This window comes from Poecilia reticulata, linkage group LG7, assembly GCF_000633615.1.
Source record: "Poecilia reticulata strain Guanapo linkage group LG7, Guppy_female_1.0+MT, whole genome shotgun sequence".
NCBI lineage: Eukaryota > Metazoa > Chordata > Actinopteri > Cyprinodontiformes > Poeciliidae > Poecilia > Poecilia reticulata.
The window spans coordinates 20,456,601-20,475,969 of NC_024337.1; the positions used below are offsets into that span (position 1 = coordinate 20,456,601).

At 40.6% G+C, this 19,369-nt stretch overlaps 3 protein-coding genes across 7 annotated transcripts in view; 2 read left to right on the forward strand and 1 right to left on the reverse strand.

Annotated features, from left to right (window-relative positions):
- The window catches only part of LOC103467608 (uncharacterized), a 30,662-nt gene extending 23,490 nt beyond the window's left edge, over positions 1-7,172 (forward strand). For all 3 annotated transcript variants that reach the window (XM_008414148.2, XM_008414149.2, XM_017305770.1), the window contains one exon: positions 99-7,172. In XM_008414148.2, coding sequence (XP_008412370.1) covers positions 99-6,574 — 6,476 coding nt within the window. In that variant the 3' untranslated portion in view covers positions 6,575-7,172. The remainder of the gene's footprint in view (positions 1-98) is intronic.
- A 577-nt stretch (positions 7,173-7,749) lies between these two features.
- LOC103467606 (transcription factor-like 5 protein) lies at positions 7,750-14,496 on the forward strand. 3 transcript variants are annotated; one of them, XM_017305772.1, is made up of 8 exons: positions 7,750-8,160; positions 9,320-9,902; positions 10,012-10,168; positions 10,266-10,419; positions 10,520-10,706; positions 11,772-11,913; positions 12,189-12,274; positions 13,017-13,100. In XM_017305772.1, exons 2-7 carry the CDS (start codon positions 9,328-9,330, stop codon positions 12,261-12,263), a joined length of 1,290 nt encoding a protein of 429 aa, XP_017161261.1. In that variant the 5' UTR covers positions 7,750-8,160; positions 9,320-9,327; the 3' UTR covers positions 12,264-12,274; positions 13,017-13,100. The 3 variants fall into 3 exon arrangements, with proteins under 3 accessions (XP_017161261.1, XP_008412368.1, XP_008412367.1); XM_008414146.2 differs by lacking the exon at positions 12,189-12,274 and having other exon boundaries at positions 7,750-8,164; positions 13,017-14,496; XM_008414145.2 differs by lacking the exon at positions 12,189-12,274 and having other exon boundaries at positions 13,017-14,496.
- LOC103467607 (collagen alpha-3(IX) chain-like) lies at positions 13,786-19,318 on the reverse strand (the record flags this gene model as incomplete). The annotated part of the gene is made up of 9 exons (XM_008414147.2): positions 13,786-14,760; positions 14,847-14,924; positions 16,029-16,211; positions 16,292-16,346; positions 16,432-16,578; positions 17,196-17,228; positions 18,534-18,578; positions 18,740-18,775; positions 19,235-19,318. Coding segments are annotated over 9 exons (846 nt in total), but the record flags the coding sequence as incomplete, so codon positions are not given.
- Between the last annotated feature and the right edge of the window lie 51 nt (positions 19,319-19,369).

Genomic DNA, 19,369 nt, shown 5'->3' on the forward strand with positions numbered 1-19,369 from the left:
TTTGTTTTTAATAAGGAATATTTCAGAGCTTTTATGTTGTATTTAAGTAAAATTACTTTGGAGTACTTTGTTTAATTTATTTTGTTTATTTTTTTCAGGCCTTGAAAAGAACAGACCCAATCTTCTTTTGGGTCTGGCAATTGTCCAGAAGTTAAAGCGTCCAGGAAGCTTGCCTCAGGAAATTGAAGAGAAGAAACCCAAAGTTAACATGTCCAAAGACCCTATGTGGATTCCAAAACCACCAGTCCTCTATGGTTCTGACAAGTTGGACATGTTCAAACCATATGATCCAGAGACTCCTGCTACTTCCTCCCCTCCTGGTTCGCCGTCGGATTCTTCCTCTTCTGGCTCAATTACCATACCTTCCCTCTTAAGTTCCATTAGATCAACTCCTTCAGTCTCATCCATTGCTACCACTGAGTCCACATCTGTTAGCAACTCAGTTAAGAATGTTACACCATCATCCAGCAATAATAACCCATTGCAGACTATTTTGAAGACATTGTTTGGGGGAAAGGAGTTGGACCCAACAACCTCCTCTGACGGGAGTTCCCCCAAAGCAACAGAAAGTTCCAAGAAGAGACCGGTGTTCCCTAAAGTGTCTGGACCTATGGTTGATCCAATAGTTCAGCAGTATGGACAGAAATCAAAAGTCAAACGGGTCGAACAGGAAGAAGAAAAGGAAGATGACTTTGACAGGCCCTATGACCCTGAAGAGGAATATGATCCTGCAAAGGGATACAAAATTTTTACTCCACAAATCACAGACAGTAATAAGACTGATGACTCTGCATTATCAGGCTTGGTGGAAGACGATGTGGCCTATGATCCAGAAGATGAAACTATCTTTGAAGTATTTCAAAGTGATGCTGTCGTAACAAAGCTCCCCATTCCAGCCCAAAATGCAGAGACGCCAACATTACCAACACCAGTTTCTGATTCCACTCCAGCTACACTTAAATCTAACCCAACTTCTGTAGTGTCAACTTTTCATACAGGCGCTGTAGTTGTCTCAGCTGCAACACTGAGTGAACAGCAGCGGATGCTTGAGGAACTTAATAAGCAAATTGAAGAGCAAAAGCGACAGCTAAAAGAGCAGGAAGAGGTGCTGCGTAAACAGAGAGAAGCTGTGGGTATGTTTATGGCTCACTTTTCTGTTTCTGATACATTGATGTCTCCTCCCACAAAATCTTTGCCACTTGGTCAGCTGTCAGCTGTGCAGAGTGATGTAATACCAACAGACCCAAAGCCTGCAGATAAATCTGAAAAGGTCCACAACAATACAGTGATGGAGGATAATTCTGCTGTAAAGTCAGAAACTGTTAAGCTAGAACATACAAATGTCAGTGATAATTTAAAAGATACCACAACTACACTGACAGAACAAATGGGAACAAAAGAAAATGCAAAGGAATGCGAGAAATATTCATCTGCTGGAGAGATAGAAGACTCTGATGTGGCTTATGACCCTGAAGATGAGTCACTTTTTGATGAAATCCAAGATGATGTATTTAAGGGAGGGAGTACAAAGACTAACGATGGTTCATCAAGGACTGGGGATAGTGTTGGGAATAAAGGCAATTCTCCAAATACACACCACAGCAGAAGGAGAAGGTCATCACCTAAAAGACGGAGTCGCCGAGAAAGGGACCGCAGAAGCCCTTCAAGAAGGTCACAGAGGCGTTCTCGGTCACATTCTAGGAGACATAGAGACAAGGATAGACACAGAAGTGAAAGAGAGAGGTCAAGGCATAGAACCAGAGATCCATCTGATTATCCAGGACACCATCGAAAAGACCATGCTGCTAGCAGACATTCTCATGGGCTGAGAAGGTCCTCATCTTCACCAAGAAGAAAACAGTCTGCCTCTCTTTCACCAAAACGCCACAGGGGAGTTCCTTTACAAGTCATTGATAAAACAAAGCATAGGAGTGGTCCATGCAATCCTTCTGAAACTTTAAAGACATCCATAGAATCAACACCACCAGTTGGAATTAAAAATGAGCCAAATGAACTTAAGCTTGAGTGTAATCTGGTTGAGAACCCTGTTACACACTCAGTTGCACTTATTCAAAATGTGAAGACTGAGATTTTAGAACCGTCAATCAGTCAGTGTGATAATCAAATGAACAGTTCTAGTCAAGAAAACAAACTGTCTCTGCAGGAAACATGGCTTCAAGACAAAATTGAAAGCAAAATTCCTCTGAGAGAAATTGATCCACCTCTTCGAGATTCTCCTGAAAGTCCAGATCCAGAACCACAGTTTTCAAAACCTTTCAGCACTGAGAGCGTTGACTCTGCTAGAACTGCAGATTCTGAGGAGCAAAACAGTGCTTCAGCACCATTTCTTAAAGATGAAAATGACTCTGTGGTAGTTAGTCGTCAAACAACTTCCAGTCTACAAAAAGGACCAAATATCCAGGACTCAGGGCCAGAAAGGGATGCTGTTTTACATGTTCTACCTGGTCCAAGTTTTCTAAGCACTGGAAATCCAACAGCAAATATAAAAGATTATGAACACAGTGTGCCCCAAACAGATCTAGTGGACAAGAAAATTGGCTTTACAGGGCCTGATAGAAAAGGGCTTGACATGCAGCATATAATGAGAAATGCTTTGGGACCTGTTCCAAGCACTCAGAACACTCATGCAGATGGTTCAGAGAGACGTGTAATGCAACAAGCAACATGTCTTCAGGGCTCAATGTTAAATTTGATAAAAAATCATTACCCCAATGTAACTGATTCACAGACTGTCCCAAGAGTTTCCCCAGGTAAAAAGCAAGGAACAGAAAGCTCTTCTTTCCAAGTCATTAACCAAGGCATAACTCCTCCTGGAGTGATGCAAAGTGCATCAAATTCTGAAATTCCAGTATTAAGAACACAAATTGAGACCCAAAATCAATTTGTTAGAAGCCAGTTGTCAGACAGATCTCTGCTTGGGTCAAATGATTCTATCTCAGCTGTTCAACATCGTAATCCAAATATTAATGACCAAAATGTCGGTTATTACAGAGAACCTTTGCCTTTTTTGAAAACAGATGCGTTAAGATCACAGCCAAAGGACGCAGACAGCAAGTCAGACATTATGAAAATAGACACATCATTTGGGAGTCCACAGTTTGAAGGAAGGATTTCACATCCTGGTACTTTGGGTTCTCATATTAGAATGGTTAATAAAACAGGTCACAACCCATCTTTTTTTGGATTCAGAGGAGATCAGACACATTCAAAACATACTGAAAGTCTTTCCTTTGGTGAAAGAGGACTTGGGAAAAGGGAATCTCAACCCATTAAAGGAGATTCAGACTTCAGTGATGGTCTAGAATGTGGAGACAAGCTGGATATTTCAAATCCAGACTGGAGAGGTCCAGGGTCATTTCAGATAAGTCAAAATAAGGGCCTTGGTCCACCTGAAAGACCTTTATGTTCAAATCCCCCACAGTCAGACAGTGGAGATGCTCAAAAAGGACTAAATAGGGAGTCAACAGAGCCGGTCAGAATAGGAACATTTACACAAAATGATTGGAGTACCCATCAGTTTGGTGAAAGAGTGACAAATTTAGAGAGTCAGGGACCTTGCAAAATAGGCACTCAAAACTTTCAGTATGGACAAAGAAATAAAGAACGAAGTCCAGACAGACAAACTTTCAAGCATGATTTTAGGGGACCAAGAGGGACAGATTTTGTAGGACCTAGAACTGAAATAAGAAATCCTGAGTTGCACTTCGCAAGAAATGACACTAGACAACCTGTGTGTTCAGATATGATGGGAAAATGGTCAGAAAATAAAGGCCCTGACATTGAAGCCTCAATGCATGGTAGGAGAGAACCAGTGGATCCAGATTTTAAGATACATGAACCTGAATGGATAGGTCCTAGGAGTGAAAACTCTATGCATGACAATAGAGGACCAGGGCGTTCAGATCTCGTGGGACAAAGACTTGAACAAAGAAACTGGCCTGAAAGGAGACAAGATGCCCCTGGTCCAGGGATTGATCAAAGGGGTCCACATATGGAGGATCCTGGGAATGAATGGAGAGGAGGAGGAGGAGTTCCAAATTTCAGAGGAGGGCCTGAAACAAGAGGCTTGTCTATGGAGCAACACAGGTCTGAAAATCGAGAATTTAGAGGACCAGGTTACAATAAAGGAAGTCATCCTATTGAAAATACTGGTCCCCCGGGTAGAGGAGGAAGAGGTCCAGTTTTCCGAGGGCCAGGTCCCGAAGGCAGATACTTAACTGCGCAAAGACCTGGGCCAGACAAAATATCTGAACGTCCAAATTTTATTGAGCAAGGGTTTGATAATACAAATGCCAGGAGAATGACGGGAGGTCCAGATTTCAGTAGGCCTGTAAATGAAATGAGGAGTCCTGCTACGGATAGCCAAAATTCTGACAGGAGAGGATCACAAGAACCAGAAAACTGGGGACCAGGATCTGAAAGAAAAGGAACATATTTGGGGCGTGCTGGGCCTGATGGCATAGAACAAGGACAAGCAAGAATTCTCCCAGGTTTAGAAGGTCCTAAACCTGTACAAGGAGGACCACACTTCAGGGGAAATGTAACAGAAGGTGCGTGTCTAAATTCGGAAGGCTCAGAACACAGGGGGAGAAGTCCAAATCTCAGAGGTTCTAATTCAGACATGGTGGGTTCAGAATTAAATAGAACAGGATCAGGGGTTCCAAGAACAGGGAGAATAGGTCCTCCAGTTGAATGTACCAAAGGCCCAAACATAAGAGACCCGCGGCCAGAAAGAGTGACTCCAAATGTGAAACAAGCAAACAGAAGCCCTCCAAGAGACTCACAATTCAGGTGTCCTGAGCAAGGAAGAACATTTTCAAATATGGAGGGTCTGCAGCCTAATAGGAACATGGCACACCCTGAAGAAGTGGAACATAACAGAAATGTTGTGGGAGGCCCTGGATCCACAGGGGTGGGTCCAAGATTTTGTAGGAGACCAGATTATGAGGGCCCAGTCCCTGATGAACAAAATCCAAGGGGCCCAAGCTTTAGAGAACCCATGACTGTGAGACCACGTCCAGGCATGGATGACCGAAGACCTGACTGGAGTGAATCAAGTGATTGTAGAGGTCGAGGCGCCAGGGAGGAAAGAGCAAATACAGAGGATCTTGGATATGACAGACAAAATGACTGGGGGGAGGCTGAACCTGTTCAAGAATTTCCTGATTTTGAGGACTTAGAATCTGATAGGAGAGGTCAAAATTTTAGACCTTCAAGGCTAATGAGAAGAAGCATCAGAAGACCGGGACCAAATGCCCGTGGCTTTGCACCGAGTCGGAGGGGTGGTCCCTTTGAAGGGAAATGGTTAGACAGACGAGGGCCAAGATTTGAAGAGTTGGAGGGAGGTGAATCTTCTGGAGATATTTGGGACAACAGTGGTGACAGAGGTTTAGAGACTTTCCAAGATCATCCTGATGAACAAGGTGAAGGCCATAGTTTCCATGATAATCATAGTGAATGGACACAGGATGGAGAAAATGTGCAGTTTTCTGTTTCTGGAGATGACTGGGATGGGCCTGATTCTAGGCATCCAAGGTCTGTTCGTGAGAACCCAGACATGGATTGTCCTGGCCCTAATAGAGAAAGAGAAGAACATGAATGGACTGAGCCTGATAGAGAAGATTCTGGGGCATTTTTCAGAGGGAGAGGGGGTCCAGGCAATAGAAGACAAAGCTGGGGTAGAGTCCGAGGTAGAGGACGAGGATCAGTTCAGCAAAGACATGCAAGCATGGATGATAATTGGAGACATCAGGACTTTGAGGGGGATAGGAGAGGCCATGATCGTGGGACGCCCTGGCCTCAAAGGGGAGCCAAACATCCAAACAGGAGACCATTTGAGATGGAGGCTCCAGGAGGTCCAGATTTAAGATACCCAGAAACTTCCTACAGAAACTTCAATGATGACGGTCCCGAGTCAGATAGGAGAGTTTCAGATTTTGGGGAATCCAGTTCTGAAAGGCGTAGTGCAGACATTGATGCAGGAGCAGACCCTGAAGGATTTGAGCATAACTTTAGGAGAGTAAGAAGGGGTCCAATAATGAGACAAGGGCCTAGCAGTGCAGAACGTAGGGGGGCATCACCCAATAATTCAGATTTTAGATCTGGTAGATGGGATTCAAAGTCAGAGTTTCCTGAATCTAATAGAAGAGATGTAGATAGGAGGGAAAGGGAACAAAGACATCCAGGTCAAACAACTAGCAGGGGGAGAAGAGGTCCTCATCAAGGTGACCATGGCCCTCATGAAGGACCTCCAGCACCTTTCAATAGGCCTTTAGGTCCCGGTCCAAACAGAGAAGGACATTCATTCCATGACTTTGACAGCCCACAAAATCAACAAGCTGTGCAACCTCAAAGACACAGAGCTGCCTTACTTCCCACTCCTGATGGCCCGGTTTCAGATCCTGTGATGAAAAGTCGTGATGCCTCCTCTATGAAAGCACCACAGTTTGGCTCCCCATTCAATAGGAACAGGGGAACAAGTAGAGGCAGAGCAATGGATAATTGGTTCAGAGGGCGTGCAAGAGGGCCAGGACGAGGACCTCCTGCTCGTTAAAGAAATGTAGGGTAAGAAGATTGAATGGCGTTAAATTACTAAAACAGAGGTTTAACACGGCAAAGTTTTAATAAGAAATAAACAAAATATGGACAGTCTTGGATCTTAAAACCATATTGATCTAATATTGAGACTTGCAAATATCTCAAAGTATGTATGTTTTCTTTAGGATTCCAAGGCTACAAGACACTTTAATATTGCTTCCTGAAATGTATGGTTTTGTAAAGGCAGTTTTCATTTATATTACAACTTGACCCACAGGCAAGCCCATTGGTAAAATCTGTAACGGTTAACTGATACAGAAATGCTGAGTTTTTGTGTTAATTATGTTCGACTTTGTTTCCAGTCATAGTAGTTGTTTGATTATGACCTACACCTTGTAAATTGTTGTATATTATACTACCTAGGGGCATTTCTGGAAGGAAATAGTTTGAAAAGCTTTGTACAAAAGTAGTTTTTTTTTTGTTGTTTTTGTTTTTAAGAGTCGTAACATCACCACATTACGTTGTCTTTGTTACATTTTTATGCTCATAAAAGTGTAACTTGTTTCAGTGTTCTTTTAGAATGCTACAAGTCAATAAAGAGTCATTTTAAAAACTTGTAAAAAATGTAACTTGTCAGTGCTTCTTCACTGGATTTTTGTTTTGATTAGGTGCAACAGTAGAGATATCCATTTATGTTGAAATCATCTTATATCAAGACAAAATAGGCTATTAGTTTGGAAAATGAACTTTTTTTTATTTCCAAAAAAGAGTAAAAACTTATGTCAGCTACTCTAATAGTGTTTTAGCAACATTAGGTTACTCCATCCAACATTCTACAGTTGCAGAGTTTTGCATAGTTATGTTTTTTTTATTTGCAGCAGTTTATTACTGAAATCATTGTTCTCATAACCCACATTTTCCAATATTTCACTGTTATCATACTGACATGTCATTAAGAATGAATATTTCATATATAAACATGCTTATCCTTGCAGCGTTATGAGGGGAATTGGTGCTTGTCTTTTCTTAACACACAGTGATTCTGAATATTTTCTGTCACTTTTCTAGGGTTAATTAGTATTGCCATAATGTTTTCAGTATACTTGATAAAGCTGGGTTTTTTTTGTACATTTGAGTTTATGTTGATTTATAAAAGTGAATGCCAAAATAAACAAAAACTTAACATGTGATATTCTTTCTAAACTTAAGTATGTTATGTTTAAGATAATTAGGTTTCCTTTAAAATTCTCCAATACATTGGGGAACATAATTGACGTCGAATATTAATTTTCCGACCATCAATTCAGAAGTTATCGCTGAAGTAAGCAAAAGAGATCTAGCTGCAAGAAACTATTTTACTTTTTTATATATGCATAAAGCAAACTTTTATAATTAATTATTTTAGGTATGGGTATTGGTATCCTTGTGTAGTGTATTCAAAGATGGCGACGGTGTACGTAGCCGAACGTTAGTGTGGTCGTCGCTTAGCTAAAATGCTAATGTAGCGTTCACCAGCTAGCTGCTAATTATGGTAAAAAACGAGTAAATGCTGAAGAAACAAAATTCGTCCATTTGGAAAGAAATCCCTCCAACAACCTCCTCGTGAGTAAGAATTATTAATTGATACCGGTATATTTAGGTACATTGTTTAAGAATTTATCAAATAGTTTTTTACTCTTAAGGTAGCCGTTTTCCACTGTCTCATCATAAGCAATCTGTACGTATTTGTCTGATTTTTAAATAAAAAATAACTTAATATATGCCGTGCCATAGTATGTATGTGTTAATGCACGCATATTTTGTCTCAGTATAACCAGTCAACCAATAAATACTGCAAAATATTTTCTTTTAATGAGAGGAAGTTTTAATTTGATCAACCAGCGGCTTAATGTAGGGCTCCTTAGTACGAAACTTTCAGCTTAACCATTATAAAAGTCAAGTAGCTTAATAATTTATACTTTTGTTCACATTTACATTTTCTTACGCAAACACCACAATCTTGAATGTTTTACTAGCTATTTGAACAACAAAATAGCACACGATACTTAAGACAAAATAGTTTCTAAAGTTATTTTAAATAAAAAATCTGAAAAGACTGGTGTCTATTTATACTTTCTTTGAGTTAATATTTTTGAAGAACATCATTTTGCCTCAATTTCTAATAGAATTTAGGTCATCACTAGCTTAGCGTGTCTAGAGTTCAATTTTATTTATTCTTTCGCCTATTCTTTTATGCAAAATAACTCAAGATTAGAAACCAAAAGGTTTATCTTTAATCTCATCTATCCAATTATCCCAATTGCATGAGCCAGCCATCACCTTGTATCACCATGAGGGCTAGTGTGGCATGAATATGTCTGTGCATGATTTCCCCACCTGAACTGTGACTCTCTGCAGCCCCTCCAGAGTTACTACGTACCTCTTGGCCGCTTAAGACTCCTCTCACCTGAGCCTCTGAAGCATACACAGAACAGCCGTACTTATTCTAAAATTATATTATAAACTGATGCAGTCTATTTACTAATTTGGTGACATTTTATTTAGGGGAGTCAGAGTAAAGATGAGTTGTTACAGATGCATGCCAGACTTGCAGGTTTTGAAAATGGCATAATTTTACTTCCACTTTATATTTAAGTACTCTTTAAGAAAATACGCTGGCGTAACAGTTATTTAATTGAAAATGTTTAACAGTGATTAACCTGAAGTGAGTTTTGGCCTCTAAAATAAATCACATTTTTATTTATTTCATTTCTATCTTCAGAGTGAAACATGTCATCCTTTCACCCAGTTTATAAAACTCTTCATACATCATCTACATCAAGTGAACACACCTCTGATATCATCGGTTTGATTTGGAGCCAAGGTGCATGCGGGCCCCAGAGTCAGGGGCTGACAACTAGCTCAGAGTTTGATCTAACAGAGATGTCAGATTTTGATTACTCTCACCTTCAGCACCTCAACCAGTCGCAAGTGGAGCCTGGGCTCTCAGACGACTCTGATACCAGTCCTTCCTCAGCTGCAGTAGTGGTTCAAAATGCCACCTGTTCTACAGGGATTTCCCCCAACACGTCCAGTCAAGCCATTGACTTGTCAACTTCAACCTCAAATGATGACCACAATCTGGTAATGCCAGGGGAAAAGACTCCTGTGTTTTATGGTGAGGTTCCAAGTTTTGTGCTGGCCAGAATCAGAGGTGAAGAAAGCCCAATCAAGGTGACTGTCAAAGAGGAGTTTTCCAAGAACCGATCCATATCAGCCGCAAGAGTGTGCCTGGAGAAAAGATTCAACAGCATGTGTGCCGACACCACAACGCAGCCGGATAGCCACTCTGCTGTTCTCAGCAAGTTAGTTTCAGTTATATAGTGTAATCATTTTTTTAAGACATGTAACGCTGTTGTATTATTGAATTTTTTGCATAGTGTGCAGCAACCGTTGTTTTTCTGTTTTCCTCAGTCTTTTGACAGTATTTGAACACTCAGCAGAGGCTCAAGAGGCATCCACACATCCTCAAACACAAAAGTGGGTGAAAGCTGACCGAGCAAATTCTTTTAAGCTCTCTAGCTCTCACGTCGGAGGTGTTTTCGAACCGATAACCAATGTCTTTGGGCAGGTGGGATAGAAATTAACATCACCAATCAATTTCATAGATTTAGGCAGCACGTTTAATCAAGCCGTTTAATCCTTAATGTTCTCTGCTGCGATTGCAGGTTATTGCACACATGGCTGAGCCCAACATACATCAGGGTTTAATAATGCCCCCCAGTTTTTCATTTAGCTTTCACCCTGAGACCTCTGTGATAAAAACCGTCTACGCTGACAACAGCAACCCCAGAGAAGAGCAGGAGTTGATGTTCACTGAAAGTACGAGTCATTACTCCAATTAGAAACTCAGTTTATTTCTTTGTCTACTATACTACACAGCATTTTTCTAAGTCTGTGATCCCATGGCTGTTTTGCACAGAGGATGTGGTGCCACATACTGTCTACAGAGGGCATTGCAGCAGCTTGTGCCCTGATCCTCCCAAAGCTGCTAAAACTGCTCCAAAACCATCCAAGAAGTCCAGGAGGGGCAGCTGCAAAAGAGCCCGATCTTCATTGTCACTGACCCAACGCAAGGAGAAACACAACAGCAAAGAGAGGGAGCGCAGGTGAGCCATATCAAACTGTGTTAGTTGAATTTCCACCTCGTATTCTATCTTATAAAATATTTTCTTTAGATTTAATGTTGGCTGCACACTCAACATCGCTTTCTCTGATATTGCTCAAATAATCCACACCTGATGTGGATTATGTATTCAGTGTATTTGGTTGGCAACGTCTCTCTGCCTCTTATTCTCCTACGTAACTCCCACTGAAGCTGTGAAGGTGGACACAAGGGAAAACATGTTGCTTTAACTTGACTTTCTATAAATAAAGATTTTACTGAACAGTTGTAATGTCTTTTTGCTTTCATTTTATTTCAGACATAAACCTAAGATGGTAAATAGTCAATCCAAATATGAAATAATCATTGTTTTTATCTAAACAGAATGTTTTTGGTGGTGCCAGGGCTAAAACGCATTAATATAAATTAATTAATTGGATTGATTTTGACATGTGAAAAATTTTAACACAATTGCATTTTTGTGGACGTACAAAGGTTCGGGCCAGAATAGTTTCTCTTGGTATACCGGGTGTTAATTTCTGCTGCAATTGTGGCTCTGTTGTAGCAGGGATTTCCCCCAACACGTCCAGTCAAGCCATTGACTTGTCAACTTCAACCTCAAATGATGACCAGATTGTGGTCTGGCATTACCAGACCACAATCTGGTAATGCCAGATTGTGGTCTGGTAATGCCAAACCACAATCTGGCATTACCAGACCACAATCCAGCTTCCTCCTGCCACATGTCAGTGTGCCCCTGGGCAAGGCACTTAACCCCAAGTTAGCAAAACGTGTTGTTGCAGCAGCACAGACATCCCCAACACTAATGTTAGAATCCTCAGTTCACTTTTCTAAAGAACGATTTTTTCAAAGAAGTTACATGAATGATCAGGGCTTCCTGAAACTCTTGAAAGCTGATTGTTGAATTATGGGCCATTAACAAAGAAATCATAAGACTTGAATAAATTATTAAAAGATAAACCTAAGTAGTATGTGAACCTTAGGAAATGACTCAATAGACAACGTTACAATGCTACTTGATTTACTGTGTGTGTCTGGTGACGTACAGGAAGAGGATCCGCTCCTGCTGTGATGAGCTGAACACCATGGTGCCATTCTGTGACTCGAACACAGACAAAGTCACGACGCTGCAGTGGACCACAGCTTATCTAAGATACATCAAAAAAATGTATGGAGACAGCTTCAAGGAGGTAAGCCTGTGTAGAACGTCAACTTATAAAGCCATTTTCAGGCCTTTCTTTTGTCTTGAATTGATTCCTGTTTTCAAGATATGCCTGTATGTAGACATGTTTTACTGTAAATAGCTTTTATTTCCTTGCAGTTATGTGCCCTGGTGTGCACAATTCTGAAGTTTTATTTTTTTTAGCTTGAAGAAAAGTGACTTCTAAAAACTGGCGGTAGTTTTAGGAGTTGATTTTAAGTCTATCTTCAACTAGAAGGTGAAGATAGACTCATCATTTTCTAGCAGAAGAAGATGAGTCTTCTCACCTCCACCTTTCTGGCGTCTGAGTTGAAGTGGAGCTCTGTTTCCTGTTACTGATCCAGCCACAGGTCCGTCCATCTGATCCGATTTTCTTCAAATATTTCTTGGCCGAGTTTCACTTTGTGTTTCCTACTCAGTGGTGGTCGGATTTCAATCTGCCTTGATCTTGTCTCTTGAACCTGGACGCTTTGCACTTATCGGATCTCCATTCAGGTTGTATTTCTGGAACAGCTCTGGAATAGAATAGATGTCTAGTTGATTCGTGTTTACGTATTTGTATTAATTTTAACTTTTCAGAGCCAGTTAAGTCTATTTTTTCATGTTTATACAGGTAGGGAAATAACCTACCTGGTTATATATAGTTTTATTGAGTTCCAGGCGTTGCCAACAATGAGGAATCCTGATATGCTCCTTGTGTGATGGTGCTTCCAGCAAATGGTCAAGAAAACAGCTGAAAACAGAATCTTCCAGCAAGCTGTAGTTTTTGGTGATGATCAGTATATTTTTGAGCATTATGGAGAACCATTTTTCAGGACCAAAATGACTTTGAAGCGTTTTTAAATCAAAACATGACTGAAGTAAAGGAAAGCAGAAGCTGACAAATTGTGATCAAGTCACAGAATAATTAAGATTGGCTGTCAATTAATAATTATCTCTGTAAATTGTGTGCATTCCCAACTTGTTATTAATTGTTCAGTTTAGTATAACAACAGAAAACTCCAAAAGTTACGTTCCACTTCTCAAACTTTTTTCTGATGATGACTGTGGGTAAGCTGACAATATCTGAAATGAAAATTTCTTCTTTGGCAGGAGTTTCAGAAGGTCTTCAATAATGAGAGAGAGAGGTTTTTAAACTCCAGCCCCACTCCAGGTAAACAACCATCCAACCCAAAGAAAGACAAGACACTGAGCACTTCTCTTGCAGCTGAGCAATGATCTGCTTCACGTTTAATCCACATGTAAGACGGCACTTTAAATTGAGTGAGTAAACCGAGGGAGTCTGTAGGGCTTAACTGAAAAGTTCATTTTATGTGTTTGAAAAGTTTATGATTTAACTCTGCTTCAGAGAGTGGAAAGTTCCCTTTGTCTGATTGAGAGACGCTCAAAGATGGCAGGTTTTCTGCAGTTGCATCGTAAGACCACTAGGTGTCACTTTTGTATCAGAATTGCAGAAACCAGTTCCATTCAGCTGATAAACTTTAAAAACTGTATTTCACGCTAGATGAAATAAGATGAAACTTTCTTTTGGAAAATGGAATATGGGAATAAGACTGCTCTCGACCCATTTTGTTTTATTAATGTGTCATTTTTATATTTTATTTAAATGTTCCGTTGTGTTACTTTTATAGCTGATGTTCTTAAACTTACAACACTCTATATATTATCTTTTGTATTCATATTTATGCATTTTTATATAGAAACTTGGGACAATAGTGAATTAATGGAGTTATAATGAAGTGTTGGGCTTATTTGATATGTAGAGAAGAGTAATGTTTTACTGAAAAGTGGCTTTATTTGTTCTTACAACATGTCGCTGTAGCATCTTACTGTACATACAACAGTCACCCACAATAATAAATAGTATTAAAAGTAATGTATATTTAATAGTTACAGTACCGGCGGTACACAGTGGATGTGGTCATTGCTGATTGAAAAACCCAAAAAATAAAAATAAACTTTTTCTAATTTCTTTATGAATTATACAGGTCTGATTTATGCATCCACAAGTTTTATCCTGTTTATTCTCTTAGCTTTAGTGAATCACCTTCACTTTACAAGTTATATAAAAAAAACAAGCTGTAAAAAAAAACAAAAAACAGTTATATATATATTTTTTGCATTTTTCTACACAATTTCTGGGCACCTGGGTAATTGTTATTTTATTACTTTTACAGTACATATACAGCTCCAGCACCTTTGTCCATATTTTACACTGTCAGTTTGTATACTGAGGTAACACCTGTGATTCACACAATAAGCCGTGTCAAATGGGCGTTCACATCAGAGACGGTCACAGTTGTCGCGTTGATGATAATCGGAACAAATGGAGCATCGAAACATTTACAAACGTATGTCAGTTGTTATGCGACACTTCTGAGTCACTACAGTTGTTCTCTTGTTTTCTTTTCCTTGCCTGATCTGCTTTATTTCAAGATGTTACCTGTAATCTTTTAGGTCTCTCGGTTGCTTTGGTGTTCCTGTCACTCTTGGGATGTTCCTCCATTCACACTTGTAGATGTTACTCCTCCCTTGTGATACATGTATTTAAATAAAGAGGACTTGTTGCGAACGTTCTCTTGTCATTCCTCTCCTCCTCGTGTTAACCTTCCCTCCTAAAAGCGGGGCGGTCAGGCTGCAGGAAGTCAGGTTCAATTGTTTTTGGGGTTTGAAGATTTCCCAGCTGGTGACGTTCCCTGGCAGGCTGTTGTATCACAGATCCCTGGAGGACCCTGATGCCCAGTCCTACCTGCCCTGCCAGACTCTCCAGGCTCACCCGGATCTCCAGGAGACCCATCACGGCCATCTTTGACAATCCCACGTACTCCAGGAAGACCTAATGAGGGTGAGAAAAGGTTTCCGAGGTCAGGTGAGTGTTAGAGGCAGTTATCCATGTGGTGATTTAAAATATCCATCTTAAACCTTGGTGTCCTTGGTCTCCAGGAGGCCCATCAATGGCTTTGCCAACAGATCCCTTATCACCTGCCTCACCAACATCACCTGTTAATAAAAACAAAACATTTATTTTTAGCTTTGTGACCTCTGAAAAAAAAACAACTAATTGGACGTAGTTATGCTGTATGTAATACCAGTTTTTGTCTCAATTCTAATCTCTCTTCAATGCTCCATGTGGGTTTTCTCCCATTCACTTGGATTTCTCTGGTAGAATTTTAACCCGGCGAGAAATTGTTAACAATTTTGTTGATTTTTTTGCTCTGCTTTAGAGTTGTTGTCTGCCTGTAGTTTTAGCAATGGTAGCAGTGAAAGTAAGCGAAGTTGCTCAGTCCACATTGACCATGCTTTCTATACATAATCAACCATCTTGTTTGACTCGGCACTTCTCTCTTCAGGGTGATTATTTACAGCACAGCTAATTTCCGCTAAGCTTCATAGCACTGAAATCGTACATTATACAAGTCACAAGCAAACGTTATGAATTGGGTAAAATTTAAAACGTCAACAGAGTCCATGCCTTCAGCGGCAATTGTTTAGTCCAGACTTTCTGTACGAAGGAAAGCATAAAACAAGTGTTGGTTTTTACCAGGTTAAGTAAAAACAGCTTTTGAACTGTTCATTTTGGATTAGTGATACAACAAACAATGTCAACTTTGAATTTCCAGAAAATATGACTGCTTTTTATAGTGTTGATGTCAGGGCCTTTTTAAAATCTTAATATCAACCTGTTTCATTCATTCCAAAGCAGTTTTGAGGTGTAATAATGTTCTAGCTGGACAGTTACAAGGGAAATGTAAATTTTTGGAGGTAGTTTTCTGTCTTAAATATTTCACTCAATTTGTCCAATGTGGCAGCACCACTGGCAGCGAAACAATCTGCAGCATAATGCTGCCAACATGCTGCCACTTTGTTATGATGTTCAATAACAGTACAGGAATGGCAAACGTTGTAAGCCCATCATAAACGGTCAAGGGAGTTTAACATTATTGAATGCCGATAATGGATGAAACAAAATGCTTCTGGATATAAATTTACGATCAGACAAGACAGCGATTGATTTATTTGGCCGCATTGATGATGCATGTTTAGAGGAGTCCAGGTGAGGACTCGTTTTGTGCACTTTGTTAGAAACTGTATAATTTCTCATACCTCTGGGACCTGGATCTCCAAGTTCTCCTGGCAGGCCTCTGTATCCTGGCGGTCCACGGGTCCCTGGATGCCCGACCGAACCAGCAACCCCTTGCTTTCCTGGAGGACCCGCGGAGCCGGGCCGGCCCACCATTCCTGGGGTCAGGGGCCTCCGCAGGTTGGCCGCTAGCTGTGCAATCTGGTCTGGATGACGGAGGACACCATAAGGTAAGCTCTGGTAAATGTGTGGATCATGACTGGAGGACAGGTTTAAGGTTTCTCACCATCGATCATGGAACCACACAGCTCTCTGATGTGCTGCTCACTTGCTAGTTTACCCTGAAACACAAGAAGCCATTTTTGAAACGTAACCTAAAGTCAGACGGTAAAACTAGAGCTTGTTTGTTAAAACAATCCCACTCACAGGTACACCGGTCTTTCCTGCGATTCCTGGCAGACCCTGTTCCCCTTGGAAGCCCATCAGTCCTGGTTTTCCCGGAGGCCCCCTGGCCCCGATCTCGCCTTGTGGACCTGTCACACCTTTAGGCCCCAGTTCACCTCTCTTTCCTGACTGCGGTTAGCAAGATATATCGGTTTAATTGCTTAGTATGTTTTGCAGAAACAAGTAATCTTTTATCCAAACTCCTAAAAACCTCCCTGAGATTTAATTGCTGACTAAACACCACCAGGAAAACAAACTGGGCCTGTCGAGACAATGCGGGGGTGGGTTCATATGGACTCTTCTTGCCTGATAATTACTCCAAAGAGCACAGCAAACAGTAAGTGAGACTAAGGGAGTGAGGCTCATCAGCGCTGTGTCGCTAATTACACAAATTGTGCTGCAGCTTAGTGCGACTTGTCTTTCCCTCATGGCGATAGCAGCAAACAGGCCAGTAAAGCTAAAGCTGCAGTGCATATCTCTAAATAATCCTGTTAAACCTGGAATGCGCCGTCATGTGCCGTGACTTTGACGTGCGGGCAAAAACTGCTCAGACTCAGAGTGAGGCGCCATTTTTAATGTTTGGAAAAGGAACAGACGCAGAGGGAGTTTGGAGCAAACTTGCACTGCTAATTACACCCACACAGCATCTGATGTATGTTTGGCAGACACAAACTGTATTTGGAGAGACGCTTTGAAGGGTGAGATTCCGTAAATGTAGGACAGGGGAAATGGATTAATTATCTTACCTCTCCTTTCTGTCCAACCGGCCCAAACGGACCCTGAAAGTAGATAAACACCTTAGTTGTCCAAGCATTTAGTTTCAGATCAGAGTCAGACGAACAAGGCAGATGCATTTCAGTGTATTGTCAAAAAGTTCATTTATTTCACTTATTTAATTTATATCTTTTCAGAGATTTTTGTTAGTTTTGATTATTATTGGGTTATAGTTGATGAAGATATCTAAAGTATTACATAAAAGTACAATTAAAATAAGGATTTGAATTCAGAAATGCCATCCTACTGAAAGGCTTATCTATACAAAAGACTTGGTCAGTAGGTTGAGTAGGTGATATGCCTCGCCTTACTGCTGATGATTTAAGGAAGTCCAGGTTGACAATACTCCAAAGCAACCACAAAAATACCATGATCATTGGTACTTTTGGCAGTGTGGGCTGGTGCTAGGCCTGCTGGAAAATGAAATCAGCATCTCCATAAATCTTGTCAGTAGAGGGAAGCAGTAAGTCCTCTGAAATGTCCAAGCAGACTGCTGACCTTGGACTTGATAAAACAGAACGGACCAACATCAGCAGAACACACGGCTCCCCAAATCACCACTGAATGTGAAAGCTTCGCACAGGACTTGACACAACTTGAATCGTTTTCCTCTCTGCTCTTTCTTCAGTCTCTGTGAGGTTGATTTCTAAATGACATGAAAAGAGGACTTTGCCCCATTGAACAGCAGTGTTTTTGTCTTTTTGAAAGTGATAACCGTGGGCCAACCGAAAGACGGTTGAGGAGGGAGACACATATCAGTCCAGGTTCTGTTTATCCTGAAAGTAAGTAAAAGTCAAAACCAACTAACTCTCCTTTGTCCTGAGGCTGAACCTCATTAGAAGTCTGTAAATTTCACCCATTAGCTCCTTCTTCTTCTCCCAAACTCTTCTTTTTTTCCCTTTCAACTTTACTGCTAGGTCATAAAATTAGAAATGTTATTTTTTATTCTCTAGTATCTGAAAAACAAACTAATACTAGAGAAGCTTCAAGGTTTTAATCAGTTTAAATCTTGTAGAAAAATCCCTCACATTTTTTCTAAGTTTGATTGAGAAGTGTGCAGTTTGTTTTATTAGTTCACTTATTTTATTGTTTATTTTTCTAAAAAGTAAATGAAATAATTATTTCTTTTATTGTTATCTTTACTTATGCAATTGCTCAAAGTTAAATGGAAAGCTATGATTTATGCTTCAGATAAAAATGTATTGATAAGTTAAGAGTTTTATTTTAGCAGAGTTTTGCTGTAACATACAGCTGATTGGTGCTAAAAAAACCCATTAATTTCATTAGTTGGATTAGGACAAAATACTCACAGGTTCTCCATTCTCTCCTGGTAAACCATCACTTCCTGCCACGCCCTAAAAAAGGAGAATTTGTTGGTTAAATGCTGTTTAAAGCACCATATGTTCATTAACATGGAAGAACAATAACATGGCCTGTTGTTTGTTGAGAGCTGGGGAGAAAACGTTAAGGAGGAACATTGTAACATGACGATCAGAGAAGGTTTTGGGTGACTTACTATGTCTCCCTTTGCTCCAGAAGCTCCAACTGGACCCTGAAGAGGTGGGAAACAGAGTCGGAGTCCATATATAAGAGACATACAGAGAATTTGTTGCTGTGAGAGCGGGAGGGGAGCGAGGTGGGCTGGTTGAGGGGAACCTGGACTGACATAAAGGACGTCTTTGTTCTGTCTTCAGGTTCTGAACAGGAGGCCACCTTGTGTCTCTGCGTTCTCCTGGCTGCAGCCTGACTTTTAACTGATCAGGATGAACGACCTGGCTACTACCTCACATGATCACACACGTCTATGTAGTGTTTGTGTGGAGGTAGGTATTGTTTCCAAACTGTCAAATTTCTTCAAGCATTTTGATTGTCAACACCAACCAAACAGAACCACTAGGGATTATCACTTAAAACTTGTTTAACTTAGTTTCATTTAAATCATTTCAAACAATCTGTTAAAAGAAAATTCAAAGCTTATTCAAGTTGGACCCATTTTACTGCAGGAACTCACTCTGTCACCAAACTCCCCACGGAGTCCTGTCGGCCCTGGAAGGCCGGGGTCGCCCAAGGCTCCTTTGTCTCCCTGCAGCAGATTTCACACACACACACACACACACACACACACACACGCACACACGCACACACA